Below are 27,861 nucleotides of genomic sequence, written 5' to 3'. Positions count from 1 at the left end.
GGCCGAGACTCGAACTCAGGAACTTTGCCTTTTGTGGGCAAGTGCTCTACCAACTGAGCTAACCAAGTACGACTCACACCCAATCCTCATAGATTTACTTCTGCCAGTACCTTGTCTCCTACCTGTCGTGTCCGAGTCTTGGCCCGGCACACAATTTTAATTTGCCGGGAAGTTTCATATCAGTGCACACTCTGCTGCAGAGTAAAAATCTCATTCTGGTAATGGTTCCTTCTTCTCATTATCAGTTATAAGAATTTAACGACATACCACAAATTAAAGAATATGAGAGTCCACATAGTGACTTTACTTCAATTGAATCAGAAATAGAGGATTCATTAACGAAGTATGGAGAAGAGAGAGAGGAAAAACGATAAAAATGTTGCAAAAATAAATGTAAGTGAAAGAATCTAAAGAAAACATTAGTCATAGTGAAGATAGAGTTTTTGGATTAAGACCTGTTGGTTCATTTAAATTCATTGGCAAATTACCAGTAAAATTTGATGGAGATAAATTAACTACTGGCGATGGGACATATGAAGGTACAGATAGATAATGAATCTTTTAACTAAAAGACAGGTAACTATGGAAGACACGAATACATTATTTACAGGTTCTGATTTATCAAATTATGCAGATATATTATACAATTCAGGCATATCTTATTCTGATAATAATTCAAATAAAATAAAAACCAGTAGATGAAATAAATACAAATAATTGATAAAGGAAATTTTTCATGACTTTTTCCAGCACTGAGACAAAAAAATTCAGATGATTCATTACAAAGTGAAGAAGAAAGGGTTGATAAGGGCTTGGTAAAAAATATCCAGAAAAACCAATCGAATATGTCTGGATGAATTATGTCTGTCAATTAATTGAGAGATTAGCTGTAATTCATGGAGAAGAATGAGCTGGAAATGAGAATTATCATAATGAAAAAGTGGGAATAATGCAAATGTCGTCAAATAAATTTAGTATTTTCGTTGTCAGCAATCCAAAAGGAATTCCATACTTGATCAGAATTTTGAATAATGTTCCTCATACATTTTGGAAAAGTGAAAAACACGGTAAAGGATTAGCCAATTTGGTACCAACGCCATAAATACATGTACCAGGATACAGATATGTGCACCTTTCACTAAGCTAGAAGAAAGATCAGCACATAGAGACCGAGGAATTAATCCATTAGATGAAGCTTGCAAACAACATGACATTACCTATCACCATCACAAAGATTTAGGAATAAGACATGAAGCTGATAAAGAACTTCAGTTAGCTGCAAAAGAAAGAATGCATGCAAGTGTTGTAACATTAGGAGAAAAAGTTGCAGTCACTGCAGTTACAGTCATTATTTATGGAAAGAGAGAATTAGGTATGTGCTTAGGTGTGAGTGACAATGGTTGGGGAGTGTGAAAAATATTAATAACTTTCCAATCAATCATATTCTGCTACCTAGTGGCAAGACTAAACAAAAATCAATTAAATTTAAATTGAATAAAGATAAATTATATAGTATTGAACAATTTTTAACTGATGAACGAAAAATAAAAGTAGAGAAAACCTGATGGTAATTTACTCATTAAACTAGGTATTCCTATTGTGAAAAAATTATTGAATATCTAACAAAAAAGAAGATGGTCAGTTAATACAACATGAAGGTGGATTTCTTCCATTACTGTTAGCTGCATTACCGTATCTAGCAACTATTGGTTCACTTGCTGGTGGATCTGCAGCAATTGCAAATGCAGTAATAAACAAGAAAAAAGCTGAAGCGGAATTAGCAGAACACAAAAGACATAATGAAGCAATGTAAAAGAAATGTGAAGGATCTAGAAAAAAATTTCAAGAAAAGAAACTACTAAAAATCACACTTTCGTGGCGTTTTTCGTTTCGATTGATGGATTACCAAGTCATCCTAGAGAATACGAATCTGGTATAGTTAATTTACATACATCTGATCACAATGGATTTGTTATTATAAGAATAAAGGTATAAAATATGTTTTTGATTCATTTGGTGGTAATATACCAATTAAACTAGCTAATTGTTTGGGGAAAAAATATCTGTAGTACAATGCTGTGAGAATACAAAATTTTGATGATATAATATGTGGGCATTTACGTCTATTTGCGTTAAAATCGCTGTCAGATAATTGCAAGTTTCATGAATTTTTGACTCTATTAAATGGACATTTTTGGAAATAAACTCGTAAATGGATTTTCAGTCATCAGAGCCAAAAATTGATAACATATTAATTTCAAAATTTGAATCAAAAGTCAAAGATTTTACATCATTAATAGATCCAAAAATAAATAACCTAATCAAACAATTTCTTAAAGAATTTAATGCAATTTTTAAAGTAACTAGAGGTTATAATATCTTTAAAGATAGAAGAATGAATTATCAAATGTTGTCACAAAACCGGAATATAAAAGTCTTCTAATACAAATAATTATGTCACCAAAACAGGTCTATCAAATTCCTTTACAAAAAAGAAGGAGAAAAGCTTTTTCAGATTATTTCTCAAAAACAGAAATAACTTCATACTTACACATGAGTTAAGTAAACTTGAAGATAAATTAAATGATAAACAAATAACTGAATTTACATTTATGTCTGGAGGGTAACAAAAAACACACAATTTCGACAATAAGTTAATTTTTTAAGGAATTGTTGTTATTGTTCGAAATATAAATCAAGAATTAACTTTTAATCATTATAATACTACAGTAAGCGTATATGAGAATCTTTATGAAATAACTCTTAGTAATCAGTCAATAATTGTAAGCAAATCAAGTTTTGTGACTGTAAGGATGAAAGATCCAGTTAAAACTGTTCCAGTTGATGTAAAGTTAATTATATTTGGTGAAGTAATTTACATCTTATTAAATTTTTATTATATTTAAATGGGTAATCATAATAACACCTACTGTTAGATGTGTAAAAAAACTTACTGAGTGTCATAAGCCTCACAAACTCACTACTAAAAACGGAAAACAAAGAACTGAAGGTCTTTGTACGGAATGTAAGATTAAAAAGAGTAAATTCGCAAAAAAATCAATGGGTGAGCAAATCTCTCATCCTTAGTATTCGTGAAGAAATCATCAATAAAACAGTGAGAAAACATTTTAAATGGAGAACCATAATTTCTCGTGGTGTTGATGATCTATGGCAATCCAGTCTAGTCGAAATGGATTACAGCAAATTGAAAGGAATTTCTAAGATACACCGGGGATGTATTTATGTGGTGTCACCGCCAGACACCACACTTGCTAGGCGGTAGCTTAAATCGGCCGCGGTCCATGTAGTACATGTCGGACCCGCGTGTCGTCACTGTGTGATCGCAGACCGAGCGCCACCACAAGGCAGGTCTCGAGATACGGACTAGCTCTCGTCCCAGTTGTACGACGACTTTGCTAGCGACTACACTGACGAAGCCTTTCTCTCATTTGCCGAGAGACCGTTAGAATAGCCTTCAGCTAAGTCAATGGCTACGACCTAGCAAGGCGCCATTAATCATTTAAGATAGAGTCTCACTTGTATCATCAAGGAATGCTGTATTCACATGAAGGATTAAAAGTTAAGTATTAACGCAGTTACGTACTTTTCTTGCTACCATTCATTACGTATCCTGTTTCAGACCTCTATCTAGCCTACGTGAGATTACGCGTGCCTTTCGGCTACTTCAGTGTGGCGTAGCTGTCTTGTTACGATACAACAGTTGGCGACGAGTCAACGGAAAGGGTCTTGTTCTTTCTCATTGCTTACATTTACTTGTGTCATGGCTTCGCCACAATCTCCAGATGTAGTGTCCGAATTTTATCGCTTGCAAAATCAGCAGACGCAGGCGTTATTGGATGCCCTTGGACATCTTGTCCAGGGTCAACGTGCACTGCAACACGATGCGGCCGCCGCCGCTTCATCGCTACCGCAGCCACAACATGCAGTTGCACCGCCGTTTCGCAAGTTTGACCCAACCCAAGAGACATGGACTGAGTGGTCACGCCAGTTTGGATTTCATCTCGCCGCCTACAGAATTCAAGGTAACGAGCGGCAGCCTCATTTATTGGCGTGTGTAGGGGTGCAAACGTACCGTGTGATAGTGAAATTGTTTCCCCGACGCGACGTAGCAACTCTGTCCTACGAAGAAATTTTGCCGGCATTGGACGCCTATTTCAAGGAAACAGTCAATGTCGTTGCAAGAAGGTATACGTTCTTTTGTACAAAACGTACGGCCGGTCAAACTAATTGGGAGTGGGTTGCAACATTGCAAGGCCTTACAAGGGATTGTGCTTTTGAGTGTGAATGTGGACTCCCTTATTCAGATACAATGGTACGTGATGCAATTGCACAGAACGTTTCTGATGTTCGTATACGGGAACAGATTTTGAAACTCGTTAATCCCTCCCTTCAACAAGTGATAGACATATTAGATAGACAGGACACGCTTGACTTTGCTCAGGACTCATTTGCAACTTCGGCAGCCGTGTGTACATTAACCGGCTCGCCGGGCGCGCTGCACAGCCCGGTAAACTGCCCTCGCACACGTCCGTGCAGCTGCCGCGACGCTCTAAACCAGGTGTGCCGCGACAGCATACAAACGCAGTGAAATCATGCCCGCGGTGTGCAACTAGACATTCGTGTGAAAATTGCCCGTCACGCCAAGCTATTTGCTTTTTCTGTAATAAGAAAGGACATGTTCAAAGTGTTTTCCAGCAAAAGCTCAGATCAGACAATCACAACCATTCCCGGCCCTTTGCTTCGCGCCGGAATCGACCCAAGGACACTCAGGCTCGTGCACCTTCACCCATGGACATTCATGTAGTTAATTCCACTTCGTCCAGTGCCACATTCTCTAACAGTGACTGTGTTCGTCCCACAAATAGTGTGCGTCGACGTCGCCGGAAATCACGTCAATTAGCAAGTGATTCTGTACCAGTGCCTGTTCAAATTGCACAAAACAGTCGCTCTTGTCGTCAGCAGGACAATAAACTTTTTGTAGATTTGGACTTTAATGGCAAGGTCATACCATTCCAGCTCGATACCGGAGCTGCAGTTTCATTGTTCAATCACGACACGTACAAACAACTGGGCAATCCTCCGTTGTGTGCCGCAACTGTTAAGCTCACTACATATTCAGGACAGCAGATCCCTGTGTTAGGACAGTGCAATCTTCTTGCAGCATATAAGGGACAAACAAAACTTGTGTCATTTTACGTTCTTCGTTCTTCTACTGCAGTGAACTTGTTTGGTTTAGACTTATTTCAATTGTTTAACATGTCTATAGTAAATAAGGTCCTATCAGTGAATCAGACTGTGCCTTCAGTCAGTGTTGCTCGGCTATGTGAAGAATCTGCAGACATTTTTGTACCGGGCTTAGGTTGCGCTAAGAATTATGAAGCACATTTGGAACTGGAAGTCAACGCGCAACCGAAATTTTTCAGAGCGCGCAATGTTCCCCACGCATTGCGAGATGAGGTCGCCGGAACATTAAACGATTTAGAATCACAAGGTGTGAGTGAATGTGCGCAATGCCTATTCTCTTTCAGCTCCGCTTCCTCGCTCATGCCGTACAGGTGTTCCGTTTCTCTGGACGACGGAATGCGAACGCGCTGTTGGCCAGTTGAAATCGGCGTTGCTTTCCCATACTTGCCTTACGCCATTCGATCCCCAGAAACCCCTTTTGTTGATGGTAGATGCATCGGATTTCGGGATCGGTGCTGTGCTTGCGCACAAAGTTGGCTCGCATGATCGCCCTATTGCCTTTGCGTCCAAATTGCTCTCGTCTGCGCAAAGAAATTATTCTCAGATAGAGAAAGAAGCTTTGGCTCTCGTGTTTGGTGTTACTAAGTTCCATGATTTCTTGTATGGTCGTCACTTTACCATCATCACAGACCACAAACCTTTGACATCGCTTTTTCATCCGAACAAGCCTGTACCTACACGAACAGCGCAGAAATTCATTCGCTGGTCTATTTTCCTCTCGCAGTACCGCTACGATATCTTGTATCGGTCCACTGCTAAGCACGGAAACGCCGATGCGTTTTCCCGTTTGCTTGTTGCGGAGGATAGAGCATTCGATTCTTCCGAACTTGCTTGCATGTTCATTGATGCGGAAACTGATGAAGTGGTCGAATCGTTTCCGATTGATTTTCGTCGTGTAGCTACAGCCACAGCTGCTGACCCTGTCCTTGCTATCGTTTTGCGTTTTGTTGCTACGCAATGGCCTTTGTCAAAGTCTCGGATCGAGGATCCGTTGGTTCGCCGATTTTTTGCTCACAAGGAGAGACTTTTTGTTCGGCGTGGTGTTTTGTTTTTGCGTTCTGATAATGATCAGTCCAGAGTCGTGGTCCCACGTTCGTTACAGTCCTCTGTCTTACGGCTTCTTCACCAAGGACATTGGGGTATAGTGCGAACGAAACAACTTGCTCGTCAGCACTGTACTTGGTTCGGAATCGATGCTGCGATTACGAATATGTGTTCTTCTTGCATGGCGTGTGCCGAACAACAATCCGCACCGCTGCAGAAAGTCTTTGCATGGCCAAAAGCCACTTCCCCTTCGCAACGCTTGCACATCGATTTTGCTGGTTCATTCTGGAATGCTCTATGGTTGGTTCTGGTAGATGCCTTCAGTAATTTTCCTTTTGTTGTCCGACTGTCTTCCACGACGTCCTCTGCCACCATCCAAGCGTTGTCTGCTATCTTTTGCATTGAAGGTCTTCCGCAGACTATTGTTTCCGACAATGGCCCACAATTCATGTCTGCAGAATTTCAGTCATTCTGCCAGGCCAATGGTATTCATTATCTGACATCCGCGCCGTTTTCGCCTCAGTCAAACGGTCCCGCTGAACGATTGGTCCGGACTTTCAAGTCATAGATGTTGAAGTTGAAAGAGTCGCATTCTCGGGAGGACGCGTTGTTGCTCTTTTTGTCGTCGTATCGCTCTCAGCCCCGAGATGGTCGCTCGCCGCCTGAGTTGCTCCACGGTCGTCCTCATCGAACCTTGATGTCTTTGCTGCACCCGCCGCATCAGGTTCCTGTGCAGTGGCAGACTTCTGCTTTTGCTCCAGGCGACGTTGTATTCTATCGCAACTATCGCTGTTCACGGCGTTGGCTCGCAGGGCGCATTCTTCGCCGCCTCGGCCGCGCGATGTATCTGGTTTTGGGGGCCTCTGGTTGGGTGCGTCGGCATCTCAATCAGCTGCGCCTCTGTCGTCGCACGGGTTCTGCCACCCTGGGGACCCACCTATTGGCTCGCCTCATCCCCAGGTGTTACCGACGATGCCTTCCATTTTGCCCCATGGCGACGCCCCGCCGCAGCCGCCGCAGCCGCCGCCGCCGCCTGTTCTCCAGCCGGCGCCGCCCGCAGTGGACGCTTCGCTGCAGCCGCCAGGCGCCTCCCTGGGTCACGCGCCGCCGATCGCTTCCCGTGACCAGCTGTCCTCCGCCATGGAACTCTTGCCCGCTCCGGACCACATGGCGTCTTCGCTCGTCGGGTACCCCGGCGCAATGGAGGTCGACCCTTCGGCCCCTCCTGTCTCTTTAAGGGCGTATACACCGCATGTTGACGTGCACCCTGGACTAGATTTTCAGGCGTTTCCTAGCTCCCCTCGGACCGAATGGCCGGGTGCGGGTGGCACAGCCTCGCCTGTTGTTAGGCTCCCCACCTCATCGCATACGTCAACATGGGGTCCTCCCCACGGCGGGCGGAAGCTTTATAACACGACCGTTCGCCGATTTGCGGGGGAGGAATTTGGTGTCACCGCCAGACACCACACTTGGTAGGTGGTAGCTTACATCGGCCGCGGCCCATGTAGTACATGTCGGACCCGCGTGTCGCCACTGTGTGATCGCAGACCGAGCGCCACCACAAGGCAGGTCTCGAGATACGGACTAGCACTCGCCCCAGTTGTACGACGACTTTGCTAGCGACTACATTGACGAAGCCTTTCTCTCATTTGCCGAGAGACCTTTAGAATAGCCTTCAGCTAAGTCAATGGCTACGACCTATCAAGGCGCCATTAATCATTTAAGATAGAGTCTCACTTGTATCATCAAGGAATGCTGTATTCACATGAAGGATTATAAGTTAAGTATTAACGCAGTTACGTACTTTTCTTGCTACCATTCATTACGTATCCTGTTTCAGACCTCTATCTAGCCTATGTGAGATTACGCGTGCCTTTCAGCTACTTCAGTGTGGCGTAGCTGTCTTGTTACGCCACAACAATTTATATATGGCAGTTATCACAGTTAAAAATAAAATTGGGAAGAACATAGCTGAGGCTTTTGAAAAAAAACTTCGCTAGAAAGCCAACGAATATATAATTAGATAATGGCAAAGAATTCTACAATAAAGAACTTACAGAACTGATGAAGAAATATAACATTAACCAATATTCAACTTTTAGTGAATTAAAAGCATCTGTTGTTGAAAGATTTAACAGAACACTCAAAGAGGAGATGTGGAAAAGATTTGCTCTCCAAGGAAATTATAAGTGGGTTGAGCTGGTTAAAAATTTAGTTGATGAACACAATAGCACAAAACATTCAACTTTAAATATGAAACCAATAGATGTTAATGAGAAAAATTTAAGACTCATCTGGGAGGTGGATCTAGATTCCCATAAATTTAAAAAAGGAGATAAGGATCAGTAAACGTAAAGGACTTTTTGAAAAAGGATACACAGCCAACTGGTCATCAGAAATTTTTGAAACTGAAGATGTTATTCATTTTAATCCAGTCACATACAAATTGACAGATATCGAAGGAAATTTTTATGACCAAGAGCTGCAGAAAACAAAATATCCAGATGTATATCTAGTTGAAAGAGTTTCGAGAAAGAAAGGAGAAAAGTGTATTTTAAATGGTTAGGATTTGATAATTCACACAATAGTTAAATCGATAAAAACAAAGTAATTATTTAATACTCAGTTTTAATATTCATTATTTCTCTTATAAGAATATCTTAATTTAAACTTGTATCAAAATGATTTCCTTGAGAAATTATTCGTAAACTTTCTTTTGTTAAATTATGTAAATTTATTGAGTTGGGATTTCTGATTCTCAAAGTTATTTCCATTTCCGGATAATCTGCTCGAAATACATTCAATATAGAATTTGCAGGACAATTTTAAGTTCTTATAACATAATATGGAAATTCCCCAATATTATTTTTCTTGATTAAAATAAATTCAATATGTTTATCTCGATTGATGGTTGGAGGAGTGACATGATTGACTGTAGTTTCATTTTTCTCTTCAATTATATCTCTGGCAACATTTAACACATTTCTCATATTTTCAAATTTATTTTCTAAACAATTAATTTTATTTTGTAGTTTATATTGACCATATTTTTTAATTGATGGTAAAACTTCATGAGTAACCCAATGTTTAAATTTTTTGCTTCTTCTTTTCTAGAAGATAAAGACCAGATTCACTATTGAATATTGTATCTGGTTGCAAATTTAAAGGTGTGCTATTGAATAGCACCCCTTGATTTAATAAATTTTCTAAACAAATACGATCATCTTCATAAACATTTAGTCTGATAGTTGTTTGTGGATTATCACATTCTAAAACTTCAGCAACATCTTTTGCCTTAAACTATGGAATATTATTTTCATTAATAATCACAGATGCTTGCTTACTGTCGTATGCAAGCTTGTTTTTAATGAGGTCTACAATTGACTGCATTTATACAGAACAAAAAAATATATTAGATAAGTTAAAATTCTATTGTGGGCACATTCAAAGTATCCTCATATATATGTTTTCTCTTCTCATTTATTTAATCAACAAAAATCATGGGATTGGCCACATAATTTCTCAACAAAGTAAGACATACAGTTGAAGTGCACATTGTATATTTCTTTTCTTTTGTCTACTCAGTGTACAACAAAATAAGTGTTAATCATATTCTCTATTAATTTGTAATCAGTACATTTGTATTTTCTGACTCAAATATTTTGTCGACTTTAGGTCTTCCGCTATTATAACTGGATAATTATTCTGAAAGACGATTTTCAGATAATATGCCAGTAACTTTGAAATAGTTTTTCTTGGCATATTGCTTGGAAGTGGCAATGTAAATAATCTGATCTTTCTTCGTCTCTGCTATATCAGGTATTACATCTTTTAAGTGAAGGCATTCTTTTTCCTTTTCTTTTAATTCTTGATCTTTTGCCTGTATTTCTATTGCTAGCTGTTCAATAAGTTTTTGAGGCTGAATGGTACCATTTTCTTTTGTATAGTTAACATAATCAATAAGTATTCCTTGAAGAGGAATATAATAATCATTAATTTCGTTAGTAACCTTTCTTCTTAAACTCATTACAAGCTTCTTGAAATTTCTTACAGATGGTAATGTCCAAGTATTTTGATCTAAGTTATAAGGTTTTAATTGTTTAATTTCATTTTGAATATACAGAGTGTACATAAAGTGTGAAAACGCTTTCAGTTATTTATTTCACTAGAACCAAACACTGTACAGATACCATACATATGTCTTTTCAAGAGATACCCTGGAAGTTTTTCTTCATATATACTGCCTTGGCATAGTTTGGCAATTTGCTGATAGTCTGTGCTAGTCGCAAACGTGGTGAGTTCAGGTGTGGAGCAAGCCATGCTACAGAAGCGGACAGCTGTTTCATGAAATAGCCTCCCTGTTCACCAGATCTGAGTCTGTGTGACTCTTTTCTGTGGGGACATATTAAAGATCCGGTGTATGTACCACCTCGACCATGTGATGTAGCAGAGCTCTTGGAGAGAAAATGGGAAGTGACTGCCACAGTCGATGATGCCATGCTGGGAGCAGTATGTCAAGAATTCTATTACTGTATTAGTATCTGCCAGGTCACTCATGGTTCGCATATAGAATATTTGTAAAATAAACTTTCAGAGTTTCTCTTCAAAATGCAATATGTATGACATCTCCACAATGCCTAGTCCTTGTGCAATAGATAACTGAAAGTTATCATATTTGATTTCTTTGTGTTCAAAATTTTAATTATTTATAGACTTCATGAAATCTCCTTCTACACTTTACATGTTTTCATGGTTGACGATCGTCGACTCTATAATTCCGTACTTAATAAAACACAAAATTTCGTTTATGATCAACACATTTTTCTCTTCAAATAATGGGACCCAATTATCTTTAAACCAGTTACCTGAATTTAATTGATAATTTTTACTGATAATGAATTCAAACATATTTGTGATAGATGGTTCAGCGCCAGTGGTGGGTATATCAGCTGTTGATGCCGAAGGAATTGTCTCCATTTATGTAGAATAAAATATTAATAATCTTTTAAATTTTTGATATTATAAATATGATTAATGTATGGGATGAATTTAAATTTGAGATTTTTGTCGATACTAATAATAAACCAAGAGAGAGACTAGTTAAATTTAATATTTCCAATGAATATTTTAAACCATCTTTTACTATAAATCATTTGAGAATGATGATGATGATGACTGGTTTGTGGGTCACTCAACTGCACGGTTGTCAGTGTCTGTACAAATTCCCAATTCTTGCTCAGTCCAAGTTCTCCACTTTCATGAATGATGATGAAATTATGAGGACAACACAAACACTCCGTCATCTCGAGGCAGGTGAAAATCCTTGACCCTGCTGGGTATCGAACAGGGACCCTGTGCTTGGGAAGCGAGAACACAACTGCAAGACCACAAGCAGTGGATGTCGTTTGAGAAGATGGACCTATGATGTAAAAATACGTGATATAGAAATATGGGGGGAAATAGAAAACTCAGATTCTCTCTTGTTTATGTCTGTAAAAGTAATAGCAAATCATAATTTACCTATAAATAATTTACCAAAGAAATTACAAAATCACTTTAAAGCATACTCATTATTTTTAAAAGTTTTTCACTCTATATCCAAAAAGTTTGACAATAGAGAATTCCACAAAAGGCAACTGACCAATTTATTCTATTTGTATGAGGAATGTGGTATGAATTTTTTCTTTACATTAGAAGATACAGACAAATTATTTAATTTTTAATATCCATAAGTCACTGTATCATAATTTTCTAGAACCACTCTTCTATCGTACTGAAATGAGAATTATTTCTTAACCTCTTTGTTGATTAAATTTTTAGTACCAGAATGTCTAGTTACCTGATTGTACTCGAACTGTATCCTTTCTCTCACTTCACTCTCTATAAGCCTTATGATAGATTCACCATTCGACTTTTGGATATTCTGGGAATTTATTGTGAACCCTTTTACTTTTACCAGAGACCTTTAATCGTTTTTCTCATAATAATAACTCTTTGGTCCAGTTGAAGCCCAATTTGTAATCCATTTATTATCTCCTAACTCCTCTGTCTATTAGCCCAACATACAGCCTTTCTCTAAATTGACTTTCCCATTAGCAGTATGTAGTACATAATCAGTGTCAAAATATATAACATTTCTTCCTAGTTTATTTAACCTATCACACAATCTAAGTCTCTCATTTGACGTAGTGAATGGAGGTATGAAGATGTTTTGAGCTGCATTGGTTTCCACATAATAATCATTGAAATTGTACCTCATCTGTACTATGTGCTTTGTAATAATATTTACATCCAGATTATCTCGTTAATCACCAGTAGTATCTCATAAAATTGCTGCAAATCTGTCACATACTCAGTTTTGCTCATGCTTTGTCTTTGCCCAAATTTTCACCGTAATGAGTTAATACATATCTTAGCAACAGCTCGTTTTCCAGGATTTTCCTTCATTCTGTCAGGATCTAAGTCCATGTCCAAACGGAGCGAGATGGCGCAGTGTTTAGCACACTGTACTCTCATTCAGGAGGATGATGGTTCAATCCCGCATCCGACCATCTTGATTTAGGTTTTCAATGATATCCCTAAATCGCTCCAGGCAAATGCCGGGATGCTTCCTTTGAAAGGGCATGGCGGACTTCCGTCCCCATCCTTCCCTAATCCGATGAGACTGATTGCCTCGATGTCTGGTCTACCCAACAACCCATCCCAAAAGTCAATGTCCCATTTCTCTTTAATTCTTTTGATATGCTCTTCATAACGTTCAAAATAACATGCAGCGGTTTAGAGCTTTATTTTCAGAAACTCTTTCACATAATTTTTAAACAACATCTTACTTTTATCTCTAAAATCCCATACTTCGTAGATATCTAAAACATATCTTTACTTCATCTGTTACCCAATCTCCAATAAAACTTCTTTCTTTATCATGACTGCACTTTCTTATTTTTTCTTCCACACATTTGAGACACAAAGGAAACAGCAGTTTTTCATTTTTATCGATTTGGATACATACACGCAAAACAGGGTGAAACATTTTATAAAACCATACCATTTTTTATTAGAATGTCTTTAGCTTTATATTTTTCTTTCATGTGACTCAGGATAATATTCATAATATTGCACAGTTCGATAAGGGCTGCATACCTCATCATGTCATATTTTTGTGCTAATGCCATCAGCTTCAGCTCATGATTTTGTTGCATTTGTTCGGCCACCATGAAAAGCATCGCTCAGATTGAACAGTTCGAAAACTTCTGGTAACGGTTTCAATTTCTTAAGTTTTTCCACTCTGGCGAGTTAAGCCAATCACATTCCCATGTTACTGGTAAATTGTATCTTGCATTTCGTATATCTGAATTTCTCGTTAAGGTCATCCCTTGTGTCTTTATTTTTATTGTTAATCGTCTCTAATTTTTTACGTCCATGACAGAAGCAACCATGATAGTGAAAACAGTATTAGTTTCTTCACCAAATCCATCTACTTTAGCATATGCAATTCTTACTTTTCTACCATTAAGAGCATGTTGAAAGTTGTTATTGTTTAAACTGTTTAACCAAGCTATCGATTCTTTACTACAATTCTCTTTATGTTCTTTATCCAATACAGCAATTGTATTTTAAGGTAAATATTTAGATCTGTAAATAGCTATACAAACTGCAGCAATTGTCAAATAACAGCATGGATCAATATTAGCTATCTCTAGAACTTGTTTTCTTAATTCCAAACAGGCTCTTCTTAAAATATCTACATCAGAATTACAGTACTCATTAATTTCTTTCTTCAAATTGAACACATAGTTTTCTGTAACTCTTGAGCTGTGCCATTTGAGACATGTTTCTCTATCTTATTGCTTCATAGTGCTAACACAGTAATATTGAGTATCAGAAATTGGCGCTATGTAATTTCCATTTTCTTGTGGACTGAACAAATGCAGGAAGTTTCTTCAGTTCATTCAAATCAAATGTTTTTGGGAAACTACTAAGTGCCCCTTGGACAAAGTTACTGCTATCTTTAATTTTTATGCCTAACTGTTTAATCTCGAATAACATTAGTTCCTGTGTAGATGATACATGGCTTTATTGAATTTCAACACAGTACTTCAAAATGAAAATCGTAACCTTTTGCATAGTGATCTATGAATGTGTGATAATTGTTTTTATTTTCAGATATCATCGAGCGACAGAATTCATCATTTGTCTTAAATTTTTATACAGTATCTACATTAAAATTGTGAACAATTATGAGATTTGGAATATGTGTTCCAGTTTCTTGTTGAGCTTTATAAACAAACCTCGTATATCTCTCAGTATAGGTACAATTCACTCTCCTACGGAAGCCTTTTTCGCAACATTTAAACTCTTTACCTGCAACTATTTTATGGCATTCAAAGCATTGGTAAACTTAAAAATCTTTGAATTCTCCATTAACACAGCAACCATCTTTATTACAATTTCGGTTACCTTGCACTATAGAATCATCACCGAATTTTCTTTCACAGGTACATCCTTTTTGCAATTGCATGTAACATTTATGATTTCCAATTTTAACTGCTTGTTTACAATTCCTGCAAAGTTCAAAGCCACATTTATGTTCTTCAGATGTCAAACAAATCTTTTTGCATCCTTCACATCTGTAAGCTGAATCACAAACTTCTTGATGATTTTTTAAGTGTTCTTCATTTTAACAGTATCTATTGCATTTTTTACAATGAATTTTGTTTTCTATAGTTTCATGTTCTGCCCTTTTGCATAATATGCAAACTTTTCTCTCCATTTTACATCTGTGTTGGGCTTTGTAGTTATATGACTCATTACAGTTATCACAGAAAAGTGATGATCCTAAGAAATCTGTCATACTGTTAATTACTTCAAAATGCTTGTGATCTTTATACAGCTAAATCTTTATTTCTTTCTCAGGACCACTATAGATAACTGAATTGAAATTCTTAGCACATACAACATTTATTTGGATATCCAACAATCCAACATTTTTAATGTGATCTTCAGAAAACGCTTCTTCATTGTATTCACCCAACATAATATGTCAGTTAGCTCTTTTTGTATTTTGTATTTATCTCCTACTCTGATTTTCTTAATCTCATTTGTAGTTAGTTCTCTGTCCAAAATGTTACTTGTATGGTATGTTAATGCCACAATTACTGCTCTAGGACAACACTAATTATCATTGTTATTACTTTTTGTGATAAATCTTTTAGTCTTTCTGTCTTCAGCTACATTTATCATTTTCTTACCTCGACCACTTTGGCCTCTAGGAATTGATATCATCTGAATGTTAAATGAGGTCTTTGCTATATCAATAGTCTTATCAGATTTTAAGATATCTCTCATTTTATTGCATAAAACTTGAACAGATACATAACTAGTATCTGATTCTTCATATCCTGTGAAAATTGAATAAATATTTTTGGATTGTTGGTTGTTATATTCAACTTATCCCCTTTCCTGAAATTAGTTCTATTTTTAGCTACATCAAAAATAGAATTGAGTGCTTTCGTTACATTATCTGTTTTATGACTGACAGTACTGAGTTTGGAAATATGACATCGTTAAAAACGATTTCGTAGTCAACAGACCAAGCTTTAAATTTTTCATTAAATCTCGATGTTATTTTCTTACTCTCAAATAAATGCTTTTTAGATTGCTTAGTCTCTTTTTCTCAAATAGTTTGCTACTGAATGGATAAATTTGATGCAGTCTCACTATTTTTTCCTCCCTTTGTGGTTGAGATTTTTCAATAACATCATTATCAAATCCGGTAAAATTATTTATATCAGATACTCGTTTTAGCCTTGCTCTAGTCTTTCCAAATAATTCTAGATGAAATTTAAATTCCTGTAACTCAAAGCATTAACTAATTCTGATTTCTTTAATTTACTGTGTCTGGCAATACCAAGATTTTTAGCTGTAGCTTTGAGTTAACATACATTCAAACTATCGAGAGTTATTGTAGGACAAGATAAATTATTTGTAACGATTAAATTAATTAAATCATCTTTTGTACATCTGCTATAAACTTGTAAATTAATCCTTCATCAATAATCATGAAGTTGAGTGACTATAAGCTCTCTCCGAGAGGCTTACATTTATTTAAGGACAGAAAACATTAGCTTTGCAAAAATGTAGTGATTTCATTTTTAGTTATTTTGATGTGCCTATTTGCCTAAATGTTAATTGAGACCACTTTTAACTGTTTCTTTTCCACACTTGCACACTATTTCCTTCTTTCACATATCTTCTAGTTGACAAATCGTGCATCTACTTGAGAGATTGTCCCTAGATGTATGACTTAAGTAAAAAACAACCAAAATCTTTAATTTCTTACATTTTTTACAATGTGGTTCACTTTGTTTTTCTCCATTCAACTCCTGTAGATTGTAAAAACAAAGAAAATCTTTCATTTCCTTAAATTTTTCTTATAATTCTTATAATTAGCTATAAGCTGTTTAAAACATTTATTTTTATTTTTATTATATGAATTTCTTCTGAGCATTTTATAATGTGTCTTACATATATGTGAATGTTTACCCTTTGTATATTTATGTGAATGAAAGTTATCAATTGACTTTTCCACTTCACATTTTTTACACTTCTTCAATGCTTCAATTCAATGAGACAATTTTTTCATTGGAGTAATTAAAATTATTCCTTAATAAATGAATGCCCTTTCTTGTTGCTGTGGTATAGATTGTTGTATAGTTAAAGTATTTACACTCTTAATTTATTTCCTATCACTAGTATTTTTACTGTTTATTTTTCACCTCATTTAAGAATTTGGAGTACAATACACACTTCATGAAAAACAAATTTTAATCTATAATGACACACTTTTAAGGAAGTTACAGAACTAAATTTTAGATGGAATTCCAGATGCCAAATATCTGTCACCTGAAAAAATTAACAGAGTGCTACAGAATTTCAGCGGCCATCGGCACAGCAACAGAAAGTGATATAGAGTTTCAATTTATCTACTAAATTTTTATTGTATATAAATGAATGTTCTACTGAAGAAACTAATGATGCAAGCAATTCTGATTTGTTGAAAAAGATTAGCGAGCTAGAAGTAAATGAATTGTATAACATTACTGATTGTGAACGTTTAAAATCTAGATATCGGGAGAAAATTTGTATAGAGCTTGAAAATAAATTTAAAATTATTTTGCCAGATAAGTTTAATAAAATAATAAGTACCTGAGACATTCAGTTTTTTGAAGATGGTAATTTTAAACTAAAGTATAAAGAAATGAAAAGAACTAAAAATAATGATAACGAATTTCACGATCTAGAGTTCATTGCTTGAATAAACTTTTTATTGATTTAATTTTTTTATATGTTATTTTATTTTTGTGGATGGGTTGGGTTTTGCTCAGTAAATTATCCCTGAGTGCACCCAACCTACCCAGTTACTACTCTGACCACAGTGCCTTATTCTGCCGAATATCTGCATTTGAATTCGCGTTCCTGTAACAGTTTCTTTGGCCCTTCAGTGTGTATGTATACAGTGTGATTATAATTAAAGATAAACTTTCAGACCGCCGTGGAAACAATACCGCTGCTCAGAATGACGTCAAATTGCAACGGAATATTATCCGAGAAGGGGTAAATCGTATGGCAGAAGAAAAATAAATAGTTACAAAATGTAACAATAGATGGCGCTGTAAGGATCCTCGTTCAATAGTGGTCGACTACAAATGACAAATGAATCATACAACAATCCCTCAGGTGTACGTTTGACGTTAAACAAACTGTACCACTCAGTGTATTCAGTGTGCATGGATGTACAGGTGTGATACTGTTAGTTACGTAAGCCCATCCACCACGGCAAGGGAATATCAGATCAGATGGGAAAAATCGTTTTTTAATTGTCATGAGGCCAAAAATTGCATAAAAAGGAGCAATCAAAATCAAATAGTTTAATTAATTTCCGTGTGACTGGTGCAAAACATGGGCAATATGCTCTTCACCTTTCTCTGCAGCAAGTTGAAATCGAAAAACAGCATGTTCCACAACTGATCGAAGTGTTTCCGGGGTCACGATCAGAATGTGTTGCACAATGCATGCCCTCAGTGCAGCTAAGTTTGCAATCAGAACACTGAGCACAACATCTGTCAGATGGTCCCACAGCCAGAAGTCACATGGATTAAGGTCACGTGATCGACTGAGCCAGGCTGAAGGGAAATGGCGGCTGATAATTCTAGCATTTCCGAAATGGCGCTTCAGCAGTTGCTTAACTGGATTTGTAATGTGGGGTGGTGCACCTTCTTGCATAAAAATGATTCCATCCATACATCCACGCTGTTGAAGAGCTGGAATGACGTGCTTACGCAAAAGACACTCATAGCGCTTACCAGTGATGGTACAGGTAACAGGACCGGAAGCACCTGTCTCTTCGAAAAAATATGGCCTAATGATAAATGATGCCGTAAACTCGAACCACACATCGTTCTTTTGAGTATGAAGTGGTTCTGGCTGATTTGCGTGTGGATTTCCCATTGCCCATATTCGACAATTCTGAGTATTGACATTCCTGTCAGATAGAAGTGGGCTTCGTCTGACAAGAAATCTTCCACGGAAAATCATTGTCCACTTCCATGCGAGCAAGGAATTCTAAAGCAAAGGTCTCGCTTGCTGACAGGTCAACAGGAAGCAACTCATGCACATAGGTAATTTTGAATGGATAGCAAAGAAGAATGTTTAGTAGAATTTTACGCGCCGTGTTCACGGGTATGTTCGGTTTTCGGGCAATTCTCCATGCACTACACCTTTGCACACCACCACTCGTCTCCTCCTGCATTGCTGTGGCCATTGATTCCACTGACTTCAAATCAATTCGTTTCCTTCCTTTACCAGATTGCACGCAAAAAGAACCCGTCTTTTCGAATTTCCGAATCATTTCCTCCAGACCCATGGCAGTCATCCGACCAACGCCTTTTTTCAAACCCTCCAGTGTCCGGAACTTCTGCAGAGCGACGTGTGCACAGTCATCATTCTTGTAATACAGCTTTACAAGCAGAGCGCGATCCTGCATTGAGCCAGTCATGCAGACGCGAAAGGAGGAAAAGCTGTGTATCCGGCGTTATGCAATTGAAATGCCTAACTCCTTGAATAGATGCACTTGAACAAGACATATTATTCTTGCTGCTCGCTTTTGTGCAAATCACTACTTTCCTTCTAGACGATGAGTCATACCAGGGAATAATTTGATAAGACATTGTTGAGTGCAAATGCACAAAATATCTTAGGAGATTGAGCCGATTGTTTCTAAGGCTAGGAATTACATGAAGAACTGAAGTATCGGAACTTAGTAATACTTCGAAAATTACCATTAGTAATTTCGTATGTTTCTTTCTCTCTCATGAAATTTGTGATACCGCTACTATTATCTGCAAAAAATACGAATTCTGCTTCGTGATTATCAGTTGGAAAGTGGCACACATTCATTTATATTGAAAGTCGTCATAAGTAATCCATCCTATTCGTAGTTTGAGAAGTATAGCGATGCTCATATTAACGTCAATAGAAGAAAAAGTGATTTATACTACTTATTATAAAAGCAGATAACGGCTCAGAAAGTAGTTCGGTATCCGTCAATAAAAAGTTTTGATCGTGTTCCCAGTAACATAAATTGTTGACTCGTAGTAAAACAGGTTTTCAATTTAACCTGAAGATATTTTTCACAGATAACTCCTTCTGTTCCATGAATGAGTTTCTATTTAGGAACTGTAAGACGGTGAAGAAACGGATTAAGGCTAAAAAATATATGTTCGTTAATGTTAACACTAATCTTGCATACATATTCAGTAAACTACTTCGGCATAATTTGGACAAAAAACATTAAAATAACATGTGGAATATGTAACTAATTAACTGCAGTTGTCTCAGGTCCAGTGGACAATAGTCATCTGTCTTTGGAAAAGGTATTTCTTTCTGCAGATGTCTGATTTCACTGCGACCCAACATGTTAAGTCGAATCGGAGAAGGAACTTCGGCAATTTTCTCTACCTCTGATGGCCTCGACCTTCAGGCAGGTCCTGGTAGCTCAGGTGCCAAGTGGCAAAGGCCTCAACTCTTCTTTGTGCAAGGTGGCAGGTGGTGTGTCTGCCCCTTTCCACCCAGTCCGGCAACAACACCACAGATGTGTCGCAGAAGCAGAACAGGTATACGAAAGCTACTGTTACTACGCTACACAGGAGATAAATAATAGAACTCGATTCGCGGAATAATTTTCACTTAATAGATATAGTTATTTGTAAAGTCGCTAACAAAGCTTAAAGTAGCATCATGTAATTGCAAATGTTAAGCTATCAATATACCGTCATGTGCAGAGGGTCCCACGTAGCACGAGCAAGTAGAGAAAATGAAGATAATGACAACAACAGAGAGAAACTTTCTTTGGAATAATTATGACCGCGCGGTCTAAAGCGCCTTGCCACGGTTCGCACGGCTGCCGCCCCGTCGGAGGTTCGAGTCTTCCTTCGGGCATGGCTAGGTGTGTGTGTTGTCCTTAGCCTAAGTTACTTTAAATTAGATTAAGTAGTGTGTAAGCCTAGGGACCGATGATCTCAGCTGTTTGGTCCCATAGGAACTTAAGCCCACCATTAATTATGATAGAACAGTTAGTACATAAAACATGTTTACATTTTACAAAACTGAATAAAGAGCACCCACTGAAGATACAGAAAGGTGTTGAAACACCACTGTATTTACACTACTGGCAATTAAAATTGCTACACCACGAAAGTGACGTGCTACAGACGCGAAATTTAAACAACAGGAATAAGATGCTGTGATACGCAAACGATTAGCTTTTCAGAGCATTCACACAAGGTTGGCGCCAGTGGTGACACCTACAATGTGCTGACATGATGAAAGTTTCCAACCGATTTCTCACACACAAACAGCAGTTGACCGGCGTTGCCTGGTGACACGTTGTTGTGATGCCTCGTGTAAGGAGGAGAAGTGCGTACCATCACGTTCCCGACTTTGATAATGGTCGGATTGTAGGCTATCGCGATTGCGGTTTATACACTCCTGGAAATGGAAAAAAGAACACATTGACACCGGTGTGTCAGACCCACCATACTTGCTCCGGACACTGCGAGAGGGCTGTACAAGCAATGATCACACGCACGGCACAGCGGACACACCAGGAATCGCGGTGTTGGCCGTCGAATGGCGCTAGCTGCGCAGCATTTGTGCACCGCCGCCGTCAGTGTCAGCCAGTTTGCCGTGGCATACGGAGCTCCATCGCAGTCTTTAACACTGGTAGCATGCCGCGACAGCGTGGACGTGAACCGTATGTGCAGTTGATGGACTTTGAGCGAGGGCGTATAGTGGGCATGCGGGAGGCCGGGTGGACGTACCGCCGAATTGCTCAACACGTGGGGCGTGAGGTCTCCACAGTACATCGATGTTGTCGCCAGTGGTCGGCGGAAGGTGCACGTGCCCGTCGACCTGGGACCGGACCGCAGCGACGCACGGATGCACGCCAAGACCGTAGGATCCTACGCAGTGCCGTAGGGGACCGCACCGCCACTTCCCAGCAAATTAGGGACACTGTTGCTCCTGGGGTATCGGCGAGGACCATTCGCAACCGTCTCCATGAAGCTGGGCTACGGTCCCGCACACCGTTAGGCCGTCTTCCGCTCACGCCCCAACATCGTGCAGCCCGCCTCCAGTGGTGTCGCGACAGGCGTCAATGGAGGGACGAATGGAGACGTGTCGTCTTCAGCGATGAGAGTCGCTTCTGCCTTGGTGCCAATGATGGTCGTATGCGTGTTTGGCGCCGTGCAGGTGAGCGCCACAATCAGGACTGCATACGACCGAGGCACACAGGGCCAACACCCGGCATCATGGTGTGGGGAGCGATCTCCTACACTGGCCGTACACCACTGGTGATCGTCGAGGGGACACTGAATAGTGCACGGTACATCCAAACCGTCATCGAACCCATCGTTCCACCATTCCTAGACCGGCAAGGGAACTTGCTGATCCAACAGGACAATGCACGTCCGCATGTATCCCGTGCCACCCAACGTGCTCTAGAAGGTGTAAGTCAACTACCCTGGCCAGCAAGATCTCCGGATCTGTCCCCCATTGAGCATGTTTGGGACTGGATGAAGCGTCGTCTCACGCGGTCTGCACGTCCAGCACGAACGCTGGTCCAACTGAGGCGCCAGGTGGAAATGGCATGGCAAGCCGTTCCACAGGACTACATCCAGCATCTCTACGATCGTCTCCATGGGAGAATAGCAGCCTGCTTTGTTGCGAAAGGTGGATATACACTGTACTAGTGCCGACATTGTGCATGCTCTGTTACCTGTGTCTATGTGCCTGTGGTTCTGTCAGTGTGATCATGTGATGTATCTGACCCCAGGAATGTGTCAATAAAGTTTCCCCTTCCTGGGACAATGAATTCACGGTGTTCTTATTTCAATTTCCAGGAGTGTAGTATCACGACACTGCTACTCGCGTTGGTCAAGATCCAATGACTGTTAGCAAAATATGGAATCGGTGGGTTCAGGAGGGTAATACGGAACGACTGCTGGATCCCAACTGCCTCATATCACTAGCAGTCGAGATGACAGGCATCTTATCCGCATGGCTGTAACGGATAGCACAGCCACGTCTCGATCCCTGAGTCGACAGATGGGGACGTTTGCAAGACAACAACCATCTGCACGAACAGTTCGACGATGTTTTTTAACAGCATGGTCTATCAGCTCGGAGACCGTGGCTGCGGCGACCCTTGACGCTGCATCAAAGACAGGAGGGCCTGCGATGGTGTACTCGACGACGGACCTGGGTGCACGTATGGCAAAACGTCGTTTTTTCGGATGAATCCAGGTTCTGTTTACAGCGTCATGATGGTCGCATCCGTGTTTGGCGACATGGCGGTGAACGCACATTGGAAGCGTGTATTCGTCATCCCCATACTGGCGTATCACCCGGCGTGATGGTAAGGGGTGCCATCGGTTAAACGTCTCGGTCACCTCTTGTTCGCATTGACGGCACTTTGAACAGTGGACGTTTGTGTTACGACCCGTGGCTCTTCCCTTCATTCGATCCCTGCGAAACCCTACATTTCAGCAGGATAATGCACCACCACATGTTGCAGGTCCTGTACGGGCCTTTCTAGATACAGAAAATGTTCGACTGCTGCCCTGGCCAGCACATTCTCCAGATCTCTCACCAATGGAAAACGTCTGGTCAATGGTGGCCGAGCACAATACGCCAGTCACTACTGTTTATGAACTGTGGTATCGTGTTGAAGCTGCATGGGCAGCTGTACCTGTACGCGCCATCCAAGCTCTGTTTGGCTCAATGCCCAGGCGTATCAAGGCCACTATTACGGCCAGAGGTGGTCGTTCTGGGCATTGATTTCTCACGATCTATCCACCCAAACTGCGTGAAAATGTAATCACACGTCAGTTCTAGTAAAATATATTTGTCCAATGAATACCCGTCTACCATCTGCATTTCTTCTTGGTGTAGCAATTTTAATTGCTAGTTGTGTACATATATATTTTAAAAAAAAACAGTGGTTTGTGTAGCAGGCGGATCTGAAATGCTGTCTGCAAACGCTGCTACTGCAGTAGCTTCCAAACCGTTTGACAACTAACGCGACTGAGGTGTGCGAGTGCTGTGGCCTTTAAGCGCTTGCTGCTGGTGGCCAGGAGAGGGGCCTGGCGCGCAGCCACTGGAGGTGTCCTCACCCGTCGACGAGCGGAGCGTCGGCCAGCAGGCGTCGCACGGCGTCGAGGCGAGCGTCGGGTCGCGCGGCCAGCAGGCAGGCTGGCGCCAGCCACAGCGCCACACACGCGCCAGCGCTGCGCATCCTCTGGCGCCAGCGGCCGCTCCTGCACACCACACACCAGTCGCCGTCACTCGTCAACCACCAGCTCGCGTCGAGACTAAACTATGTGTTCAATAGCATATCTACGGACAGAAAGTAAATCGATGTAGCATTCCGCATTTAACAGTTGACTGTGCCACTATGGCTGCAGTGCATTAGGACTTTGTTTTTATGAGACAGATCTGATGATGGTCATTAAAGACCGAAACCGGTAATCTGTTAAACAGAAAAGTTTGTGACCGTATACGTAAATTAAAGGAAAGTTATTACATGTACGGGTCTCTGTGTTTTGTCGCGACGAGGTCGCAGCTTGTGAAATTACACACACCAACACTTACGTCCAGGTTTTCTCAGTAGAGCACGGCAGACTCGGGCTCGATCCGAGTCGTCCGCTTGAACTACTGACGTAGTAAACTTGCGACGATAGCGCCATATCAATGGCGAAATTTTCAAACACCAGAATTTGTTACAATGGAAAAAATTAGTTCGAACTACAACAGCTATGATCAATCACATATTAATGTAACATATATGGAATGAAAGCGAATCGAGTACCTTAAAAGCAAGGACATCATGACAAACAGTATCAATTTAAAAAATTTTGTCGTAGATGAATGGTAGTAAGCATCTAAAAGCACATTTTACTCATAAAGCTTAGAGGAAGACTGTGACGCACAGTTTCGAAAATATGTATTTTACAACAGCAAATCGAAAGGACTTTGGCAAGAAGCACAGTATATCCTTTCCGGAAAGGAAGTGAGTAGATTATTGCACGAGGGTTGTCCAGAAAGTAATGCACCGCATTTTTTTCTTCAACAGTTCTTTATTGAATTACACACATGAAAGAATGGTGTTTTACTACACACCCTGTTTTTCCAAGAAATCTCCATCCCGAATGAGATTTTCACTCTGCAGCGGAGTGTGCGCTGATATGAAACCTCCTGGCAGATTGAAACTGTGTGCCGGACCGAGACTCGAACTCGGGACCTTTGCCTTTCACAGGCAAGTGCTCTACCAACTGAGCTACCCAAGCACGACTCACGCCCCGTCGTCATCACAGCTTTACTTCTGCCAGTACCTCGTCTCCTACCTTCCAAACTTTACAGAAGCTCTCCTGCGAATCTTGCAGAACTAGCACTCCTGAAAGAGAGTGGCCTAGCCACAGCGTGGGGGATGCTTTCAGAATGGGGCGTGAGTCGTCTTGGGTAGCTCAGTTGGTAGAGCACTTTCCCGCGAAAGGCAAAGGTCCCGAGTTCGAGTCTCGGTCCGGCACACAGTTTTAATCTGACAGGAAGTTTCATATCAGCGCACACTCCGCTGCAGAGTGAAAATCTCATTCTGGAAACATCCCCCAGGCTGTGGCTAAGCCATGTCTCTGCAATATCCTTTCTTTCAGGAGTGCTAGTTCTGCAAGGTTCGCAGGAGAGCTTCTGTAAAGTTTGGAAGGTAGGAGACGAGGTACTGGCAAAAGTAAAACTGTGTGGAGGGGGCGTGAGTCGTGCTTGGGTTGCTCAGTTGGTAGAGCACTTGCCCGCGAAAGGCAAAGGTTCCGAGTTCGAGTCTCGGTCCAGCACACAGTTTTAATCTGCCAGGAAGTTTCAATCTCCATCACGTTCTATGGCCTTCGTCCAGTACGAAACAAGGGCATGTATGCCCGGTCCGTACCAGTCCTTGTCCTGGTGGAGGAGCCAGTGCTTCACTGTGTGAATCACCTCCCCATCATCCTCGTCTCCCACGAATGGCGTCTGTCCTCGTGAATGACAACACAACCTCGCTCCAACATGTCAGGTGTGACAGCCGTGGATGGTCTCCTCGACCGCTGCAAATCGTGGAGCTGCGACGAACCGCCTTCTGATGACCTCACCCTCCGTGCCCAGCGACTAGCTGTGCTTCTGTTCACAGCAGATACTCCATAGACTTTCAGCAAGCGTTTGTGAATATTACTCAGTCTCTCTCGCTGCAGTAAGAAAACCAGTGATAGCACATTGCTTGGACCGTACATCCCCTACAGACGCCATTTGCATACTGCCCTACAGCTACGCTATCTGTCGGAAGTGACGGAAACTTGTCCCACTCACTCAGGATACTTCAGATGATACATACGTGACGTTTCCCATTCGTAGCATTGTTTTCGGCTGAGAAAAAACATGCGGTGCATTACTTTCTGGACAACTTTCGTAATAACAGCTGTAGTGGTAAACAAAATAAAAGTTACGAACCAAAAATATTTGTCGTAAATAAATGGTAGCTAAGAACTAAACTTAACTCCGTCCAAACAAGCCTCGGGAGGCCCAAAATTACCAAGCGACCGCCGTGTCATCCTCAGACGAAAGAAATCACTAGATGTGGCTTTTGAGTGTCATGTGATCTGCACACCGCTGTACCGGCAGTTGTCAGTATTCGTGACCAGAGCAGTTACTTTTCTCAGTCAAGTAGCTCCTCAACTGGTTTCACAAAAGATGACTGCACGCGGGTTGCCAAAAGCGCACGGCAGACCAGGACGGTCACCCATTCAAGTGCTAGCTATGTTCGACAGCAGTTAACCAATAAATGATAGCTAATGTTCGGAGTTGTTCGGTAATGGCGGGAAGTGGAGGAGGAAAAAGATTGGGTTTACTGTCCCGTCGACATCGAGGTCATTAGAGAATGACCACCACAAGTTCGAATTATGTCAAGGATGGGGAAGGAAATAGGCCGTGTCCTTTGAAAGGAACTTTTGTGTTAGCAGAAGAGCCAACAACGTGCTACGAGTGGAGGCCGAAATGCACGCGTTTTAGCTCACGCAGGCTGGCGTGAGGAGGGAAGAACTATACTGACGTGAGGTCTGCAACATGACAAGCAATGAGAATTCAGAAAGCGGACGTAATTAGTTTCATACTTAACTTTAATCCATTAATGATGAATGTCGCTCTTGAAGGTACATTATTCACAATAATATCTGTTCAGAATACATTCTTGAAGTAATTATAGTAACAGAATATGGCGCCTTGCTGGGTCGTAGCAAATGACGTAGCTGAAGGCTATGCTAAACTGTCGTCTCGGCAAATGAGAGCGTATGTAGACAGTGAACCATCGCTAGCAAAGTCGGCTGTACAACTGGGGCGAGTGCTAAGAAGTCTCTCTAGACTATACCTGCCGTATGGCGGCGCTCGGTCTGCAATCACTGATAGTGGCGACACGCGGGTCCGACGTACACTAACGGACCGCGGCCGATTTAAAGGCTACCACCTAGCAAGTGTGGTGTCTTGTAACGACAACTGTACTTATAATAATTTTTTTCTTTATGAATTTAGATAAATTAATGTAAACAATGTTTTGAACTTTTTTTCGGTTTGTATCGTTATGTTAAAGAGACTGTGAGCAACTTTTGAAATGAATATTATTATTTATGTTGAATTTCAAATAATGTGGTAATCAAAGGGAAGTGTATTGAATGTTAAAACTATTATAAGATGTGAAACTTGTAATTTATACACTTGGTCCATACGTAGGTAATGCATTAGGATATGTGTAGTAGAAAACCTGTGGTGAATACCCTACCTGTAGGGGAGCGGGAAAAGGTGGAGGCAGGCGAGGCGGGAAAACGCACACTGGCGCGGTTCGGCACAACGGGCACAGTATAACAGGCGGAGGCGACAACAGTCGGAAGTACACGTACTGTACCGAGGAGGCTACCCAGGAAA

At 40.4% G+C, this 27,861-nt stretch overlaps 1 protein-coding gene across 1 annotated transcript in view; it reads right to left on the bottom strand.

Annotated features, from left to right (window-relative positions):
• The window catches only part of LOC124622739 (dipeptidase 1-like), a 231,545-nt gene extending 207,385 nt beyond the window's left edge, over nt 1–24,160 (bottom strand). Inside the window, exon 1 of the mRNA XM_047148529.1 lies at nt 24,039–24,160. Coding sequence (XP_047004485.1) covers nt 24,039–24,160 — 122 coding nt within the window. The remainder of the gene's footprint in view (nt 1–24,038) is intronic.
• Between the last annotated feature and the right edge of the window lie 3,701 nt (nt 24,161–27,861).

The sequence above is a fragment of the Schistocerca americana genome, chromosome 7 (assembly GCF_021461395.2).
Source record: "Schistocerca americana isolate TAMUIC-IGC-003095 chromosome 7, iqSchAmer2.1, whole genome shotgun sequence".
Taxonomy (NCBI): Eukaryota; Metazoa; Arthropoda; class Insecta; order Orthoptera; family Acrididae; genus Schistocerca; species Schistocerca americana.
Note: the sequence above shows the minus strand (reverse complement) of the source record. Positions and strands in the feature narration are given on the sequence as shown.